This window comes from Cervus canadensis, chromosome 3 (genome assembly GCF_019320065.1).
Source record: "Cervus canadensis isolate Bull #8, Minnesota chromosome 3, ASM1932006v1, whole genome shotgun sequence".
Taxonomy (NCBI): Eukaryota; Metazoa; Chordata; class Mammalia; order Artiodactyla; family Cervidae; genus Cervus; species Cervus canadensis.
Window position 1 is genome coordinate 114466284 of NC_057388.1, and position 19861 is coordinate 114486144.

Below are 19861 nucleotides of genomic sequence, written 5' to 3' on the forward strand. Positions count from 1 at the left end.
TCGGTGGGATTTTACAAGTAACTCTAAAGCCCTCTTCTGGTTAGACGTGGTACATACAAGTGCTTCTGCAGAACACGTGGGCATCTTGCTCCGGAGAGCTGAACGGGCATGTCTTTGGGATCGTCTTTCCTCTCCAGTCTTACTGTCATTCTCTTCTCTGTTGCCGATGCTTCTTCCTGCCTGCTGGGCTCACTCTTGTCAGTGTCCCAGGCACTGCCATGGGGCTTCCAAAGTGCTCAGTAAACCACCCAGGAAGTAGGAAGCAGGTTTGCACCCACACAAGCTCACGATTGCTGTCTGCTGAGCCCTGTTGGGTTACCCACTCAGGCACGAGGCCCTGCAGTAGGCTGGGCTCCTGACTTCTACCTTCATGCACAGTCCCTCCAGTCCCCACAGGCTCAGACGGGCAGCTCTGGTGGTAGAGAGGGCTATAGGGGAACCTGCAGGGAAGGCTCTGAGGCAGCTCCCTGAGGCCCTGAGGCCTGCCCTTGGCTTCAGAGGAAGGTGTCTCCCCTTTGCCTCACCTGCTCCCAAGGCACCGCCTGGATCAGTAGGGCCAGGATTTCTTGTGTTTCCCAGGCCCAGTTGTGGAAACTGTAGGGGAAGTGTTGTATGGTGAAGTGAGCAGAAGGCTTATTGTAGGCCCTACTGAAAACACCTGCGACCTCCTCGGGCCTTGAGTTGACACCTTCCTCAAGCTAGTAGTCAAGAAAAAGTTGGTGGAGAATACAATGTAGCTTTGAAAACTGAGAATCTTTGCAAAAGCCAAACAATTGTTTTAGACAAAAGGAGTCGTAATCTAATTTTTATTTCATTCTGGCCTGTAGATAAGAAGGTTATTCATGGGACTTTTCCTGGTGGTCCAGTGGATAAGAATCTGCCTGCCAATGCAAGGGACGTAGGTTCCATCCCTGGTCCAAGATTCCACATGCCACGGAGCAACTAGGCCCATGCCCCACAACTACTGAGCCTGTGAGCTGCAACTACTGAGCCCTTGCTCCACAGCAAGGGAAGCCATCGTGGTGAGATGCCCACACACTGCAATGAAGACTAGCCCCTGCTGGCTGCAACTAGAGAAAGCCTGTGCAAAGAAGAAAAATTTAAAGATTAATTTTTAAAAAGAAGGGTATTCACATGCCTCCCCTTCTGTTCAGTCTCTAAGTGTGATGGAAGTTGGGTCTGGAGAGGACTAGCGTGTGAGAGCTGACTCTTGGCCCGTGACTTTCCCACAAGGCCAAGTCATTCCAGGCAGCAGATGCTGCTGGAAACAAGATGTTTTTGGCCCTGGCTGTCTGTGGGCATCACCCCAGGAGCAGTAAGTACACAGATGTCTGGGTCTCACCCCGAGATTCTGATATAATTTTCTGGGCATTTGGATTTTAAGCTTCCCAGATGATTTTGATGTGCAGCTGAACTGAGAGCCACTATTAGCAGCTAGTCACTCTGAGGTTATCCCAACCTGTAGGGAGCGGTTGGCATTGAAATCTCTTCAGGGAGCAGAGCAGAACCCAAACACTGCCATCCCAGCAGAACATGCAGCTATTTTGCACCTACAGTTTTGAGAGGAAGCCGGCTGAGGTACACAGGATGGTGGGCAGGGGGCGCTGCAAATCTGTCAAGCTGGATGAAGAATAAGTATAGAGCCCCTAGCACAAAATACACTTGATGTTACAGGAGTGGAACTTTTGTTATCTTTAATCCCATATAAGGTAATCAGTGGACTTTGTAGATAGACTTTGTCTTTCTACTTAAAAAGGTGACTAACAGGCTCTGGGTAGTGTATATGATGATGTTGGCCAGGATGTTTTTTTAATGGCATAAAGACAGGGCCTTTCCTTCTATAGAGGTAATTACGACTGAGACTTTTTATTTCACATCATGGAATAGAGATTTATGCATCAAAGTAAGGACCTGTTGAAAAGTCCAGTCCACTAGAGGGGTCTCAACAAGCAGATGAGTGAAAGGTGTGCTCTGCAGATTGGGGTCTGTGGCCTTTCAGCAAGTCGCCGGACAGCACCTTGAAAATACAGTCTTAGGAAAACCTAGACTCTGCAGATGAGCAGAGATAACTATTTCCAGATTAGAAAATTTGAGAAGTAGCAAAATCTTTAATAAAACAGTAATCACTGCTTATCAATTATCACTTTGTCTTTCTCCTTTTCTTGAATATAGGTAGGTAGGTAAATATATCATGCTGTATTTATATTTCGTATCTTGTATATTAACCTAGCATTGCGTTGAACATTTTCTTAGGGAATTAACGTTTTTCAGAAGCATCATTTTTTTTTTTAATGGTATCTTATGCTCCACCCTATATCTGCTTCAGTATCCAGCTCCTTTTCCTGCGTTTTAAGTTTCTGATATTTTTCTAGCTCAGGTCAAGCTTTCCTTCTCTCCCAGGATACACTTGGTGTGTTGACTAGTGATGCTTCTTGATGGGCGGGTTCCGGTCTGAGGATTTGCAGACCGGGTGAAGCGGACGCCTTCTGACTTAGTGAGATGCTCGCGTGGGTCAGCGAGCTCTGAGCTCGTCAGGATCTCCAGCCAGGATCCCACGGGAGCTGGTGGGAGGGGGTAACTGGGTGTTGGAGGAACATCTTTCCTGAGGCGGGCAGACTGCTAGAAACTCGCACTGTGGAAACTTACCCACCGCTCTCGTTACGTGTGATAAAGGATCACCTGGTCTTTTAAATTTTCTTTAGAATGAATCACATTAATGTCGGCTTTTGTTGAAAGTTTGTCGAGGAGTGTCAGTTTTTGTATCGTAACATGTGAGAGTGTGTAGGCTCCGGAGCCAGACCGCAGGGTTTCTTCGCGCTCTCGTAGCCGCAGTCTGCCCTGGAGCATGGCGTGTATGATCAGCGTAACGGTCCCTCTGAACTCTCGCGAGGATTCGCTTAGAGAACGCATGCGCAGGGTAGAGCTCGGGGCTGGGTGTAGGCGGTACTGTGTGAATGTTAACTACCGCCATTTTATCATGGGCTCTAAACCCCATGGCCATGAGTTCGGGCTGTGCAGTCAGGCCTGCAGCTTACTGGCTGTGTGGCTCTGGGCTGTGATTTAACTGCCGGCCCTGCTCTTTTATCTGTGAAATGGTGTGGCAACGCCTGCTTCATAATGCCGTGAGAGGCTTACATGGGACAGCGACCATCATCCGGCACCTGCTAAATAAGCATGTGGTCACCGTTAGGACTGTTCATAGTGAGGCCAGGAATTTGAAATGACACCGTAATGTTCTGGTTTAGTTCAGAGAAAATGCTGTGGTGTTTTAAAAAATTTTATCCCAATAAAGTGTTGAAATATGCATTTTTGTTATTTGACTCAGTTAAGGGAAGTCAGGAATTCTTTAATTCAGTAAATCAGTAATCAGTCTTGCTAAGACTTCCAGCAGGTTAGTGCATTTTGAGTTTTTACTTCTTCAGTTCAGGTCAGTCACTCAGACGTGTCTGACTGTTTGCGACCCCATGGACTGCAGCACGCCAGACTTCCGTGACCATCACCATCTCCTAGAGCTTGCTAAAACTCATGTCGGCCAAGGCGGTGATGCCATCCAATCACCTCATCCTCTGTCGTCCCCGTCTCCTCCTGCCTTCAGTCCTTCCCAGCATCAGGGTCTTTTTCCGGTGAGTCAGTTCTTCGTATCAGGTAGCCAGAGTATTGGAGCTTCAGCTTCAGCATCAGTCCTTGCAGTGAATGTTCAGGACTGATCTCCTTCAGGATGGACTGGTTGGATCTCCTTGCAGTCCAAGGGACTCTCGAGAGTCTTCTCCAACACCACAGTTCAAAAGCATTAATTTTTCGGCACCCAGCTTTCTTTATGGTCCAACTCTCACATCTGTACATGACTACTTTAAAAACCAAAGCTTTAATTAGATGGATCTTTGTTGTCAAAGTGATGTCTCGGCTTTTAAATATGATGTCTAGGTTCGTCATAGCTTTTCTTCCAAGGAGCAAGCATCTTTTAATTTCATGGCTGCAGTCACCATCTGCAGTGGTTTTGGAGCCCAAGAATATGAAGTCTCTCAGTGTTTCCAATGTTTACCCATCTATTTGCCATGAAATGATGGGACCGGATGCCATGATCTTTGTTTTTTGAATGTTGAGTTTTACGCCAGCTTTCTCACTCTTCTCTTTCACTTTCATCAATAGACTCTTTAGTTCCTCTTTCCTTTCTGCCATAAGGGTGGTGTCATCTGCATATCTGAGGTTGTTGATATTTCCCCCCAGCAGTCTTGATCCAGCTTGTTCTTTGTCCAGCCCGGCATTTCGTATGATGTATTCTGCATGTAAGTTAAATAAGCACTGTGACAAAATACAGCCTTGACATACTCCTTTCCCAATATGGAACCAGTCCGTTGTTTCATGTCTGGTTCTAACTGTTGCTTCTTGACCTGCATACAGATTTCTCAAGAGGCAGGTCAGGTGGTCTGGTATTCCCATCTCTTTCAGAATTTTCCACGGTTTGTTGTGATCCACACAGTCAAAGGCTTTCGCGTAGTCAGTGAAGCAGAAGTGGATGTTTGTCTGGAATTTTCTTGCTTTTTCAGTGATCCAACAGATGTTGGCAATTTGATCTCTGGTTCTTCTGCTTTTTCTAAGTCCAGCTTGAACATCTGGAAGTTCACGGTTCATGTACTCTTGAAGCCTGGCTTGGAAAATTTTGTGCATTACTTTGCTCACCTGTGAAATGAGTGCAATTGTGGGGTAGTTTGAACATTCTTTGGCATTACCTTTCTTTGGGATTAGAATGAAAACTGACCTTTTCCAGTCCTGTGGCCACTGCTGTGTTTTGGTTTAATTCAGAAAATGCTACATTTTAAAAACATTATATTCTGATAAAGTAGTTGTTGAAATATGCATTTTTTATTATTTGAATTGACTCAGTTGAGGAAAAGGGAGGAATTCTGTAATTTAGTAAATCATTAATCAGACTTGCTAAGACTTTCAGCACATGAGTGCATTTTGAGTTTTTACTTCTTATGAGATCTTCATAAAGACTCTGCATGATGGCAGTACAGGGGAGAGGGTCTCCCTCAGCTGAAGTTGATTCCTGGAAGGTCCAGGGCAGAGGTGGATGGGTGAGCCACCTCCACGGGTGGAGGACAGGGTGGCTGAGGCCAAGAAGACCTGTGTGCAGACGCGGGCAGGGTGAGCGTGGTGTCTGAGTGAGCGTGGCAGGGTCTAGCGATCCCATTCACTTATTCAGTGTGCAGTGAATTCCATTGATTTCCCTGCCACCCCGAAACCTTTCAGAAACGGAAAGGCCATGCCTCCCGCATCCCCCGGGTGGTACTAGAGGAGTCAGGGGCAAGATTGGCACCTGGAGGGAGGTACCAGCCGCTGCCTGACCTGAGCTCTCGGCCTGGAGTTGTGCAGCGAGCAGCCTGTGCAGCGGCCCGGGGCCATGGGGGCTGATGGCAGGGCTTCAGCTCCCGGCCCGAGAGGGCCAAGAAGCTGTCCAGGGGGTTGAGGGCAGGAGTAGTGACTGGGTGACAAGCTTTATCGTGGTCACCAAGGTGCTGTGCTGGGAGTTGCCTGGGGGAGATAAGACAGGACTGGGGAGCCTGCTGGGAAGTCATGTCAGGGTCCAGCAGGATAGTCACAGAGGTCATGTCCACCTCTCTGCACCCCAGCCTCCCTCGTTTCCCTCCTGGCCGCTTCACAGACACACCGAGCACATTTCTGCCCCAGGGCCCTTGCACCTGCCGCCCCTGCCAGGGAGCTATTCCAGGCGCATCCCTGACCTGCTTCCTCTATGCCTTCACGTCCTTGCTGGGACGTTGTCTTCCAGTGAGGCTTGCCGGGCAGCGTCCATCTTAGCCTCGCTCATGCTCTGTTCCCCCTTTCCACTTCAGGGCTTCCTCCCTGGCGTGTGCCACCTGCCATTGTGACCCTGCTGTCCCTCGTTCGTTTGGGTGTACAGTCTGCGTCTCCCGCCTTGCAATAGGTCAGGTTCTGGGCCTGCAATAGCCGGCTCCCAGGCCGTGTGGGGCCACGTGAACGGATGAGCGTGCAGAGCACCTCATGAGCCCCTGACCCCTGGCTGCTCACACTCAGGGAAAGAGGGGCCCCTTGATCGGAGGGAGGGTGGCCCGGACCTTTGAGACACAGTGACGTCCTGTCAGGAGAGCAGTGCCTGAAAGAACCCGGCGAGACCACGGGGGAGGTGGGAACGTGGGCTGGGGTGAGATGGGAAGGGCATGTGTATGGATTAGAGCGTAAGACGAGAACCTTAGTGAAATGAGGATTTCCAAAGGGAGCCTTAGTACATATTTGCTCAGCTGTTAAACGCTGAGTTAAAAAATCTTATTTTAAGAGTTCGTGTTGGCTTGTGCTATACAAACAGTGGAGTAAGGTGGGGGGTTACAGTGTTCTTTCATGACTTCAAAGATGGTATTAGTTAAGGAGGGCATTAGAAATGCTTTCTCTGAGCTGGGCTTTCTGCTCAGAGCTCTCTGTACACATGTCTTGTGGTGTCTGCCTTAGGAGGCTGTTTCCTTCCTGTAAGTGAGGGGCTTAAATTACAGTATTAAAGTTTTACTATTTGTGATATCGTATTGAAAGACTTCCCTTAGAAGAATATCTGCTTACTTTTCTGTGTGGAAATTAAGAATCCTGTGAGGCTAAATGTTCCTATTTCTAAGGTGCAAAATCATTAAGATAAGCACTTTTGCTTCCCTTGAAATGAGATGGAGAGAATCCATGTATTGGTAATTTCACTTATTTCTCTATTTTTGTTTTTTTCCACCACTCTGAAAGTGGGACGAGCATAGGTGATAATAGACCAAAGCCAACACTGCCTGTTAGCTAAATTTAAACTCTCAGGATAACTCTGAAGAGCCACTTGGGTTGAAAATAATAGGTTCATGTAACATTCTGATGCTCGTAAAACACTAGTTAGCGAACCAGTCTTATTTCCAGAAAGCCAGCCAGTTACCACTAAAGAAGGTATGCTGAGAACATGGCCAGCAGAGCATGCCCTCTCCTCTGCCTATGTTATAGTTATGAAGACTTTAAGGAAATATTTTCTTCTAGAGATTCTGTATGTTTTAGCCCTTAAATATACGATCCATATTGAATTCATTTGTGTGTGTGAAGTAAGGTAGTTAGTAAATGTTCATTTCCCCTCCATGGATATTAATTATTCACCATCATTTATTGAAAAAGACTATTCTTTTCCTATTGAAGCATCTTGGCAACTTTGTCCAAAATCATTTAACCATGTATACACAGCACTGTTTTATGTAAATGAATGAATGAATCTTACATGTTATGCCTTTGCAAGCGACTGAAGATGCTTGCAATGCTTCTGAAATATCATAATGAACATTCATTTTTCATACTCTCATGAATTAATTTGTAAATTAAAAAATCCATTACAGAGATATGACTGGTAATTGCTGTAACTGGCCCATGACTGTATCCTGGACTGGAGTTAAAAATGCTAGAAAGTATTAATGGAACAGGTGACAGAATTGCAGTCACAGTAATAGGTTAAAGTTATATTAGTGTAAATTTATGAGGTTAAGAATTGTACTGTGAGGCTTATTCTACAAGCCAATGCCCCAAATAACCAAGAATGCTTTTGAACTGTGGTCTTCGTAGCTCACAGGTAGGCAGTTTGTGTGAAGGTGTTAGCAGGAGTCTCTTCGAGAAGACAGAGGTCGTGGTGCTCTGTGACGCCCTGGTGGGGTGGGATGGGGAGGGAAGCTCAGGAGGGAGGGGGTGTGTATATACTTACGGCTGATTCACTTGTATTGTACAGCGGCAACCAGCACAACACTGCAGAGCAATTATCTTCCAATTAAAAAAAATTAGATGGAGTTCAGAAGACCCTTGTTTTACTCTGTTAAGGTTGCCGTCCGACCTGTCCTGGACTTGGTCCTGGCGCTCTCAGCTCCCGGCCGTGTTGAGAGGGGCGGCAGTGATGAGAGGTGACCCCTGGGTGCAGTGTTGGTGGGTGGCCCCCTGACTCTTGACAGGAGCCAAGCCCCCTCCTGTTGTTTTTGAGCGATTTTGCCACAGATGACCGGGTGTGGCAGTGGTCACGGGTGACACTGATGTCGGGGCAGGATGTTGTCAGAACGATGCAGATTTGCGGTTTGTCAAGAGAAGCCAGAGGCCTGTGGGGAGGGGTGTGGGTAGACAATGCCCCCTTGAGAAGTGGAACAGGCAGCATGATTTTACTTGGTTTTGGTGGAGGAAAAGCACCAAGAGAGAATTTGTGACGCAGGAGAAAAACTCAGTTTATGCTTTAAAAAAAAAATTTATGTATTTATTTGGCTGCGACGGGTCTTAGTTGCAAAACACGGGGTGTTCGTTGCAAGCCTGTGAGGTCTTTGGCCCTGGCCCACTGACTCGGTAGTTGTGGCATGGACTTAGTTGCCCCAAGGCACGCAGGCTCTTCCTTCCCCCACCAGGGACTGAACCTGTGTCCCTTCCATTGCAAGGTGGATTCTTAACCACTGGACCGCCAGGGAAGCCCCAATTTATACTTCTTCCTTGATAGCGCTAACTTTGCCTCAGTGATTAGCTTCTTATATAGGTTGAAGTGTGTCACTCAGATGACTGAAGGGTGGGTGGGGAGTGTGTTGCGGGCAGGTGATTTCACATGAGGAAACCTCTGTTTTGTGTCTTTTAGAATGTCGTTCTTTCGGGAGGCTCCACGATGTTCAGGGATTTCGGACGTCGCCTGCAGAGAGACTTAAAGAGGGTGGTGGATGCCAGGCTGAAGCTCAGCGAGGAGCTCAGCGGCGGCAGGATAAAGGTGAGGCCTCCGGGTGGCCGGGTGGGGCTGGACATCCCACTGGTCTGGGCCGTAAGGGGTAAACACAAGTTGGAGCCACTTTCTTAGCCGCACTGTGAAGTTACAGTCAGAGGTCTGTTGTCCGGACTCCCTCCAGGTGTGCAGTTAGGACAGGTGTGGACCTCCTGATGCAGCAACGCAACTCTCCCCAGCCCGACCCCCCAACCCCCTACGCCTGCCAGCAGTTTCTTCCCTGTTGTCAGAGATCAGGCGTGTCCTGTAATGACCAGTACCCCAAGGAGGTGGATGACTTTTCAGTGAGGAACTCTAATGTCTTTTGGAATGTTGTGATTAAGCTCTCATCACTGGTAAGAGCAGGGCAGTCCACTATTTTCCTTAAGATCCTAACCTTTAACCAGCTGGTGGATTTACAGGGTTGGGTTGGTGTGGGGCCCATGGGAGCAAACCCACATGTCCTCACCTCCTGGGATCACCCCCAGGTGGTGTCATTTCTTAGAGTATTTTTGGGACACTTAAGTGTTACTTCCCCATGGCTTCCCTGATAGCTCAGTTGGTAAGGAGTCCACCTGCAATGCAGAGACCCCAGTTTGATTCCTGGATCGGGAAGATCTGCTGGAGAAGGGATAGGCTACCCACTCCAGTATTCTTGGGCTTCCCTTGTGGTTCAGCTGGTAAAGAATCCACCTGCAATGTGGGAGACCTGGATTCGATCCCTGGGTTGGGAAGATCCCCTGGAGAAGGGAAAGGCTACCCACTCCAGTATACTGGCCTGGAGAATTCCATGGACTCTACAGTCCATAGGGTCGAAAGAGTCAGACACGACTAAGTGCCTTTCACTTTCACTTAGGCTTCTTGTGTATCTCAGTTGGTAAAGAATCTGTGTGCAGTGTTGGAGACCTGGGTTCCATCCCTGGGTTGGGAAGATCCCCTGGAGAAGGAAATGGCAACCCACTCCAGTATTCTTGCCTGGGGAATCCCATGGACAGAGGAGCTTGGTGAGCTACGGTCCACGGGGTCCTAAGAGTTGGACATCACTTAGCACTATCTTTCTTAAGTGTTACTTAGAATTATCTGTAGATGTGAAAAAATCTAATTTGTTTAGTTTAAAAAAACAAGCTGGGAGGGAGGTGGGAGGGGGGATCGGGATTGGGAATACATGTAAATCCATGGCTGATTCATATCAATGTATGACAAAAACCCACTGGAAAAAAAAAAAAAAATTAAAAAAAAAAAAAACAAACCCAAGCTGGGCTAGTTGCATGGAGTGTTTGCGTCTTAAAAATGCCTTTAAATGGAGGTGACCTGCCCTTGCCTTGTGTTCTTTCTTGTCTGCGCCACCTGGGCTCGGCTGGGGGTTGGTGGGCTTGGCAGTGGGGGGGCTGAGCACCTTCCTGTCAGGGTGAGGGCATTGAGCCTGAAGGTGGGGCCTGCGGGGTGGGAGGAGGGTCCCAGGTGGGAAGGCTTCAGGGTGCCCTCTGCACAGACAGTCAGCTCGCATCATTTCCCTTGCAGCCCAAGCCTGTGGAGGTCCAGGTGATAACGCACCACATGCAGCGCTACGCCGTGTGGTTCGGAGGCTCCATGCTGGCCTCAACTGTGAGTCCTTTCCTGGATTGTGCTGTCTTTTCATCTCTGTTTTCCGTTGAGTTTGAATTAATACTCTCTTACCGGAGATGAAATGGTTTGTGCTGTAATTGTGTGTGGCTCTAAACAGCCCCACATTTAATTCTGAGATAGAAAAAATACTTTAATGACCATTAGTGGTGCAAATTAGTACCTCTAATTCATAAATATCCTTGCAAATTAGGGGTTACAGATATTGTAGATATGTGAATCCGAAAATAACCTACAATGTCGCCGTGATCATTAATTCCAGAAATTTTTCTGAGTAATTACTGCTTTTTCTCCTCAAACTTGTGACTAGCTAACAAATTGCTAATTTTGGGCGAGCAAGCACATAGTTCTTCCTAAACAGAAGCTCAGACTGAGCGCCTGAGCACGCGGGCAAGTTTTTTAAAAAACGAAATAAAACTCCTGCCTGGCAGTTCAGGCTCACGAAGCCCGCGGCCGCGGTGGGGGAGAGGGTGGCGGTTCGGGCGAGGGGCTGTCTCTGCTCGGTCGTCTGTCTGATGCTCTTCCCTCTCCGCGCGCTGCTCCTGCAGCCGGAGTTCTTGCAGGTCTGCCACAGCAAGAAGGACTACGAGGAGTGCGGCCCGAGCATCTGCCGCCACAACCCCGTCTTCGGGGTCATGTCTTAGTGGCGGCTTGGGCGCCGCCCCGCAGTGGTGTCGTCGGAGCGCAAGTGTCCTTCAGACCCGGAGTCGACGGGCCCTGTACATAGAGCGCGAGCGTGGTGTCCCAGTGCATGCGGCGCCGCCCGCCGGACAGCTCGCCAAGCCATCTGCGCGCCCGCCCCGCCCTCGCCCCGCCCCTCACCTCGCCCCGCCCCATTCCTAACCCTCGCCCTGCCCATCACTCCGCCCATTTCCCCGCCCCGGCCCTCACCCCGCCCCCTTGCCTCGCCCCATTTCCAACCCCGCACTGCCTCTCACCTTGGCCATCTTCCCTTCCCGCCCCGCCCCTCTATGCCCTCACCCCGCCCCTCACCTCTCCATGCCACCCGCCCTTGCTCCCCGCCCCACCCATTGCCCCGCCCCATTCCGCCCTCGCCCCGCCCCCCACACAGCTCTGCCCTCTCGGCCTGCCCTTTGGCCCGCCCCTTCCCTCCTCTCCACCCGAGCTTCTAGTCCACAGTTGGGTTCTGGAGTTCAGCTGCGGCTCTTAAGAATAATAGATAGGGAAAACCCTAGAACGTGACAATAGCTATCCCCGCCCCCGCCCAGGACAGAGTATGGGACTGTAAAGCCTCTTCCTCCCAGACTATTTTTGTAAATAAAATGTTATAAACTTGAAATACTAAATCGATGTTTATATTTCCTATCATTTTGTATTTCACGGTTCTTTGGTACAACTGGCTTGACTGCAAGCACGCGTAGATGTCGGTGTCATGGGGTGTTGTCATAAAGCGTTTCTAGTCGTGAGGCATGTTCTGATGTGTTTGTAGGCCAGCAGAATAAATCAGAGCAAAACGTTTTTGCCACATGTTTGCTAGAAAACGACTACATTTGATTGAGCGACATGAAATTTAACCACTAAGCAGTATTGTATGAGAATCATCACAGACAATGTATCTTTTCCTTTTCCTGTGTGAGCTTTCTGGAACTGTTTTATAGAAGACGCCAGTGTGCTGTTGGTGAGCGTTGGATGAAATACTACCTTGCACTATTGTAATAAAAGCACTTAGACTCTTTATAAAGATCTCCTGTGGTGCTGTGGTGGTCTTTGGGTTTTCCCCTTGGTGCCTGCGCTTCTTTCAGAGTATCAAAATTTGTTTCACATCAATGGAGGCTTTGATGATAACAGGAAGTTTGGGGAGGAAGTTTCCTGAAAGGGTGTGGAATGCCTGTGATGCAGGGACCACTCTGTCATTCAAAGTGGTGTGGATGGTGCTGGATGAACTTGTGTGAAATGTGGGGGGTGGTGTCCCTGGTGGTTTCCACCATCCCTTCCCAGGAATTCAGAATGCATGGCTTTAAGACTGGAGCAACTACTCTTGACATCTGCTGAGTAGATTGCTGGCTTAAAAGATAATTTGCTAAATTAAGGGATTTAGTTTTAGCCCATTCTTCATATAATACTTATGTTCCTGTTTAAACTGTTATTTTATGGCATTTCTTCTAGGTCACAAAGTATTTTTTTTTCTCTAAAGATCTGAATTTGTAAAGAAACATTTGGTTTTATTATTTAAGGTTAAGAAGACGTTGGGGATAATAAAGGAATCTTTGTGCTCAGTATGGTAAAATCTGGGTTTCCTGGGCTGTAGGTGGTTCCTGCCACTTGTTCCCAATGGTCAGTGACCCCAGGCCCTTCAATGGAGGGTCTCAGGCCACTTGGTTCTTCGTTTGTCCAGACGGTTTCTCCACTTTCCCTCTGCGGTTTGCTCTGCTCAGGGTCGCAGGTCTGCTGTTTGAATCTTCCAGCCACCGCTTTATCACAAGTCTGGGTGGGTGTGTCTCCTTCAGCACCCCCCGCCGTGTGACAAACAGCAGACTGGCGGGATCACCTCCCCTAACACCGCTGCTGCTTTTGCTCAGAGACCACGGGGGCCCTCCCCTGGCCCATCTCCGTATCAGCTGGCGTCTTCACATGTGGGCCCTTTGCCTCCCCACCCTCCTGGTCTCTGCGCTGTCACAGTGAACACGCCATGCCTCCTCCCTCCTTCCAGTCCTACCTTGCTTTGACTTGGCCAGGCGCCAAGTAGATTGGAGTTATTATCATTTTTTGTTTCTTCAATCAACCTGCCAGAGGCCATATGTCAAAGTGAAAGTGAAAGTCACTTAGTTGTGTACGAATCTTTGTGACCCCATGGACTATATACAGTCCATGGGATTCTCTAGGTCAGAATACTGGAGTGGGTTCCTTCTCCAGGGGATCTTCCCAACCCAGGGATCACCCAGGTCTCCTGCATTGCAAGTGGATTCTTTACCAGCTGAGCCACCTGCAATGTGCATTGGTCATTCTATAAGGAGGATAAATGCTTAGAGTTATGGTAGTAATTTTAAGAAAGTCTACAAGTACCTTTACAGATTGAATTAGTACAAGATCATAATATCATGAATTAGGTATTACTGGTTGATGGGTAAAATCAGCCTTCTGTGATGAAAATGCCTTGTAGCTCTCAGTGAACAGTTTTCTATAAAAAAATTTCAATGAACTCACACTTTCACAGAACATATTCTAAAATGTCAATAGTTTTTTTTTTAAACAGCTATTAAGCTTTTAGATAGAATAAGAAATCATGTTACCCTTTTTGACAGAGGTAGACATAATCTCAACTTTATCATGATAAGCATATTATTGGGATGCTTTACTTAAAATTTGGTAACTGATGTGTGAGCATTCCCCCTCTAATCCAAACCCCTTGGTATGTAATGGGTGCTAAAGAGCTGCTGATCTAGGATGTTTAGATGTTAAATTATTTTCATTTTCGTTCATAAGGCTTTGTGAATATATGTTTTGTCATGTGCATTGACTGGATTGTATAAGGCAAATAAGATAAAAGAGAGCGATAATGGGACCATGATAAGTGTTCAGTAAATTTTAGCCTTTGTTATTCTGTTATAAAGCAAATATTGTGTCTTGAGACATCATATTGTTGTTCAGTTGCTGAATCGTGTCTGACTGTTTTTGACCCCATGGACCTCAGCGTGCCAGACTCCTGTCTTCTACTGTCTCCCGGGGTTTGCTCAAATTCATGTCCATTGAGTCAGTGATGCTATCTAACCATCCATCCTCTGCCCCGTTCTCCTTTTGCTTCAGCCTTTCCCCGCATCAGGGTTTTTTCCAGTGTGTCAGTTCTTCACATCAGGTGACAAGTATTGAAGCTTCAGCTTGAGTCCTTCCAGTCAATATTCAGAGTTGATTTCCTTTAGGATTGACTAATTTGATCTTGCTGTCCAAGATACTCTCAAGAGTCTTCTCCAGCATCACAATTTGAAAGTGTCAGTTCTTTGGCACTAAACCTTCTTTATGGTTTACCTCTCCCATCCACACATGACTACTGGAAAAATCATAGCTTTGACTATATGGACCTTTGCAGGCAAAGTGATGTCTCTGTGTTTTGCATCATAATTGTAATAAAATTGTATTAAAAAATTTAAAAAATTGTAATAAAGTTGTTTGAGTAGGGGAAAAGAAAATTTTAGAATCATGAACTGAAGGGCCTTTAGGATTTCAGTAAGAAGGTATTTTTTAAAAAGATATTACAGGACTTCCTTGGTGGTCCAGTGGTTAAGAATCCAGCTTGCAATGCAGGATACACAGGTTCGATCCCTGGTCAGAGAACTAAAACCCCACATGCCTAAGACCAGGTAATAAGCCTGCTTGTCACAACTACTGAGCCATGTGCTGCAACTAGAAAGAAGCCAGCATGCAGCAACTAAGATCCAACACAGCCAAATATTTTTTAGAAAGGCATTTCTTAAAAAAAAAAAAAAAAAAGGTATTAGTATATAGTTGTAGAATCTAAACATCACTGGGCCCTTTCTTTTAACCACGATGCTGATATAACTGAGTCACTTTCATCATCCGTGTAATAAAGCTATCCTGTTCCTTCACAGCGGCTGTCTCCTCCCCTGGTTCTGTGCTGGGAGCTGTCTCTCTGTGACACTGTGAGGCTATACATGCTCCGTAGACATGCTTCAGTTGAACACGCTGGGATTTGCAAGTTACTCTTTGGTATTTCGGCGTTGTTTCGGTAGCAGATTGGTGCACAGCATCCTGGAGGGGTCAGCCCAGAAGGGGCTTCTTTCTGAGTGCCCTTGCCCTCAGCTGCAGCATCACCAGTGTGGGAAGCCTGCTCTGACCTTCCCCACCGAGTCAGTCTCTAGCTGTGCCCTCTGTCCCTCACTGGACGAGGTTCCTGAAAACGGGACTGATGTTTGTGCTCCCAGGAGCCCTGCTATCCCCGGCACATGGTGGGTGCCCAGTAAATATTGAATGAAGTTTCTTTTCAAGTGAAGACTCCATCCCTTTTCCCAGGCTGGGTGTGAGAAGCGTTGTGTGTTGGGGTAACCTTAGATGAAAGCTGGGTTTTGGAGGTGTGGGATGTTAGCCATTGTTATTTTAAGATTTTTTAACAATATAAAATTTAGCTTGTGGATAGATAAAGAAAATGTGGTACATATACAATGAAATATTTACTCAGCCATAAAAAAGAATGAAGTATTGCTATTTGCAGCAATATGGATGAACCTAGAGACTGTCATACCCAGTGAAGTAAGACAGAGACAAATACTCTATGATATCATTTGCATGTGGAATCTAAAACAGTAGTACAAATGAACCTATTGACAACACAGAAATAGAGTGACAGATGTAGAAAACACACTCTGGTCACCAGGGGGTAAGGGGAGAGGGATAAATTGGGAGGTTGGGACTGATATGTACACGCTATGTATATAATACAGATAACTAGTAAGGACCATTGTATAGCACAAGATACTCTACTCAATACTCTGCAATGACCTACGTGAAAAGAAAATCACTCAGTCACATCCGACTCTTTGCGACCCCGTGGACTATACAGTCCATGGAATTCTCCAGGCCAGAATACTGGAGTGGGTGGCCTTTCCCTTCTCCAGGGGATCTTCCCAACTCAGGGATCGAACTCAGATCTCCCACATTGTAGGCAGATTCTTTACCAGCTGAGCCACAAGGGAAGTCCGCAATGACCTATATGAGAAAAGAATCTAAAAAAAGAGTGGATATATGTATAACTGATTCACTTTGCTGTACATTTGAAACGAACTGAATGTTGTATGAATAAATCAACTATACTCCAATAAATCTTTTTTTTTAAAGAGAAAATAAGATTGTCTGCAACAACTCCATCCACCTAATCTAGCTCTTTTATCAAATAAATCAGTGATTGCCTGGGAGAGGGCTGGGGGCAGGGGTAGGGAAGGTTGGGAGGAAATGTAACTACCAATAGGAACGGGGTTTCTTTCTGGGGTGAGTCAACCCTCCAAGGGAGCTCCCAGGTGGCTCAGTGGTAAAGAATCTGCCGGCCAATGCAGAAGATGCAAGAGACTCAGGTACGATCCCTGGGTTGGGAAGATTCCCTAGAGATGGTAACCCACTTCAGTATTCTTGCCTGGAGAATCCCATGGCCGGAGGAGCCTGACAGGCTATAGTCCATGGAGTTGCAAAGCGTCGGACACGAGTGAGCAACTAAACACACACACACAGTGTCCAAAATTGTGGCGAGGATGGCACAGCTGTGACTACAGTAAAAGTCATTGAATTATTAATATATGCATCAAGTGGGTGAATTCTCTACAGCATGTGAATTATATCTCAATAAAGCTGTTAAAAACTTACGGAAAAAACAATCCAGCTCTTAAACTGTGACTCCGGTAACTCTTCTGTAAACCTGAGAGGTAGGTGTGCGATGCTGTAGAACACGTGTGTGAGTGGACGTCTGCTGTGTCACCGTCTGCATGTGGTCAGTGAGAGAGCCCAGCAGAAGAAATGACCCCCCAGGAATCTTGAGGACATTAGCAGATTTTATGGAAGTGATAATCAGTTCATTCTTCAAGGTAACTAGTATGAATCATGAGCTCGTCTCTGATGGATGCACCCAGAGTTTTGTGATGAAGTCATTGTTTATGATCCCTCCATTTTATCTCATTTGTAAAAAGCACCATTGTGCCAAACAAGCTTGTGAGGTTAATTGAGTGTGTCGCTTACTTAAAACCACGAGAGAGCCTCATTAAGAATATTTATCTGTTAAATAATTCTTTACTTAATTGAAATATATTTCATAGTGTTTCTTTTAAAAGTAACTGTCAGGATTCTTAAATGGCAAAATAATTGTGTGGGGTGGGTTCTGATTGGCAATTACATCAATTTCACTTGGTTGGAAGGAAATAAATCTCATTAATTAAAAAGAGGAAAAGTCTTGTAGTTTGATATTGGTATCATGGAAGGGTTTTTATAATGTTAAAATTTTAATTCCTTCTACCCTCTATTATGTCTCAAAAGTAAGCAGCTGTTTGTTCTTTGAAGGTTGATTTCTCAGGTTTTATCCATTAAAAAAAATTTTATTTATTTTTGGCTGTACTGCTCAGGCTTTTCTCCAGTGGAGAGCGGGGACTTCTCATCGTGGTGACCTCTCTTGTTGTGGAACTTGGGCTCAGGGGTGCATGGGCTTCAGTAGTTGTGGCTTCTGGGCTCTAGAGCACATGTAGTAGTTATGGTTCACAGGTTTAATTGCTTCGAGGCAGTTGGGATCTTCCTGGATCAGGGATCGAGGCTGTGTCTCCTGCATTTGTTCAGTTCAGTCAGTTCAGTTCAGTCGTGTCTGACTCTCTGTGACCCCATGAGTCAAGTCAGGCCTCCCTGTCCATCACCAACTCCTGGAGCTTGCTCAAACTCATGTCCGTTGAGTCCAGCCATCCAACCGTCTCATCCTCTGTCATCCCCTTCTCCTTCTGCCTTCAATCTTTCCTAGCATCAGGGTCTTTTCCAATGAATCAACTCTTCGCATCAGGTGGCTAAAGTACTTCCAATGAACACCCAGGACTGATCTCCTTTAGGATGGACTGGTTGGATCTCCTTGCAATCCAAGGGACTCTCAAGAGTCTTCTCCAGCACCACAGTTCAAAAGCATCAATTCTTTGGTGCTTAGCTTACTTTATAGTCCAACTCTCACTTCCATACATTCTTTACCACTGAGCCAGCAGGGAAACCCTAGCCATTGTTTTTAGCCTAGGATGCTACAGATTATTTCTGCTTATGAGGGTGTATGCAGGTGGCGCTAGTAGTAAAGCGTTCACCTGCCAACTCAGGAGACTCAGGAGACCCGGGTTCCATCCCTGGGTCGGGAGGATCCTTTGGAGTAGGAAATGGCTGCCCACTCCAGTATTCTTGCCTGGAAAACCCCATGGACAGAGGAGCCTGCTAGTCCATGGGGTCCCAAAGAGTCAAACACAACTGAGCAACTGAACACACACACACATACAATCATATATAGATATCCCTTTTGGTGAGGGACAGGGAGGCCTGGTGTGTTGTAGTCCACAGGGTCACAGAGAGTCAGACATAACTGGGCCACGGGCAACCACAACATTTACATCTGTGTGTATGTGTGTATATGTGTTAATAGTATTTGCCGCAAAGAATTCCAAAAGTTTCTAATTGATAAAAGGGAAATACAGTTATAAATTATTAACAAATTAATAATCACCAACCTAAGAGTTTATGGTGTGCAGTAAAATTTAAATGATATGGCATTGGTTATATTTTCAATATTAGGGGGTCAGACCAGTTTCAGTAATTGATCAGACCTCCATTTAATTCACTCATGGCTACACTAGCACTTACTGCAGATAAATTTTTAATGGCTTCCCATCAGACACACTTTGGCCTCGAGTAGTCTTTCTTCGTGCTTCTAGATTGTTTGGCCGTGGTGATCAGATGAGAAGGGGGTCTGAGGGAAGGCTCTTGGTGTTCCTTTTCAGGACAGTGTGGCTGAACGTGGGGACTGAGCAGAGAACCGGCATCTGAAATCCTGACTCTAGAGCCTGGCATCGCTCTTGGTTTGTTGCTGGTCCTTGTTAACATCAGTTCATTTCTGTCTCCTCCTCATCTTCTGAGAAGTGGTAATGTGGGCCAGAGGAGTCAGTGACCACAGGATTCCACTGGACGACTCCAGAAAAATGAGATGAGGATGTTGCCAAGGGAACAACAGCAGGCTGCGGTCCAGCTCTCCATGCACCTCTCGGATTGTGCGGTTGCCTCGGGTTTTTGTTTTTTTAGACCAGGAAGAGCCATAGTTTGTTGTATGCTTGCCGGGTTCTGGGTACTGTGCTAAGCCCCCCATTCTGTCATCACATGTATGCTAAGTGCCCATGAGCCAGGCTTCCCTGATAGCTCAGTTGGTAAAGAATCTACCTGCAACGCAGGAGACCCCAGTTTGATTCCTGGGTCGGGAAGATCTGCTGGAGAAGGGATAGGCTGCCCACTCCAGTATTCTTGGGCTTCCCTGGTGGCTCAGCTGGTAAAGAATCCACCTGCAATGTGGGAGACCTGGGTTCAACCCCTGGGTTGGGAAGATCCCCTGGAGAAGACAAAGGCTACCCGTAACTCCAGTATTCTGGCCTGGAGAGTCCCATGGACTGTATAGTGCATGGGGTCACAAAGAGTCGGACACGACTGAGCGATTTTCACTTTGACGACACACAAGCCTGGTGTGGGTGAAGTAACGGCGCTCAACGTGGGGCTGGGTGCAGGAGTTTGGTCTTTCTCTCCAGAACAAAGCCCTCGGGCGCGTCACAAGACTGAACAGAAGGGCAGGTGATCAGATTGGCGCAGGCGTGCCTGCAAGTTTCAGCCGAGGGCTGTAGCTTTTCTCTGGAGACGGAGCAGAGGAGGAAGAAAAGAGGGGGCCGGCCGGACGTGAGGGCTGCTCAGGAGTCTTCTCTTGGGAAAGCTGACTCCTGAGACCGGAGTCTGGCAGAGGCTGCCGGACAA

The 19861-nt window shown here is 47.0% G+C and overlaps 1 protein-coding gene across 3 annotated transcripts in view; it reads left to right on the plus strand.

Annotated features, from left to right (window-relative positions):
• The window catches only part of ACTR3B (actin related protein 3B), a 70073-nt gene extending 57988 nt beyond the window's left edge, over positions 1–12085 (plus strand). For all 3 annotated transcript variants that reach the window (XM_043464223.1, XM_043464225.1, XM_043464224.1), the window contains 3 exons: positions 8642–8767; positions 10280–10363; positions 10930–12085. In XM_043464223.1, the coding sequence (XP_043320158.1) occupies positions 8642–8767; positions 10280–10363; positions 10930–11025 (306 nt within the window). In that variant the 3' untranslated portion in view covers positions 11026–12085. The remainder of the gene's footprint in view (positions 1–8641; positions 8768–10279; positions 10364–10929) is intronic.
• The last annotated feature ends 7776 nt before the right edge of the window (positions 12086–19861 follow it).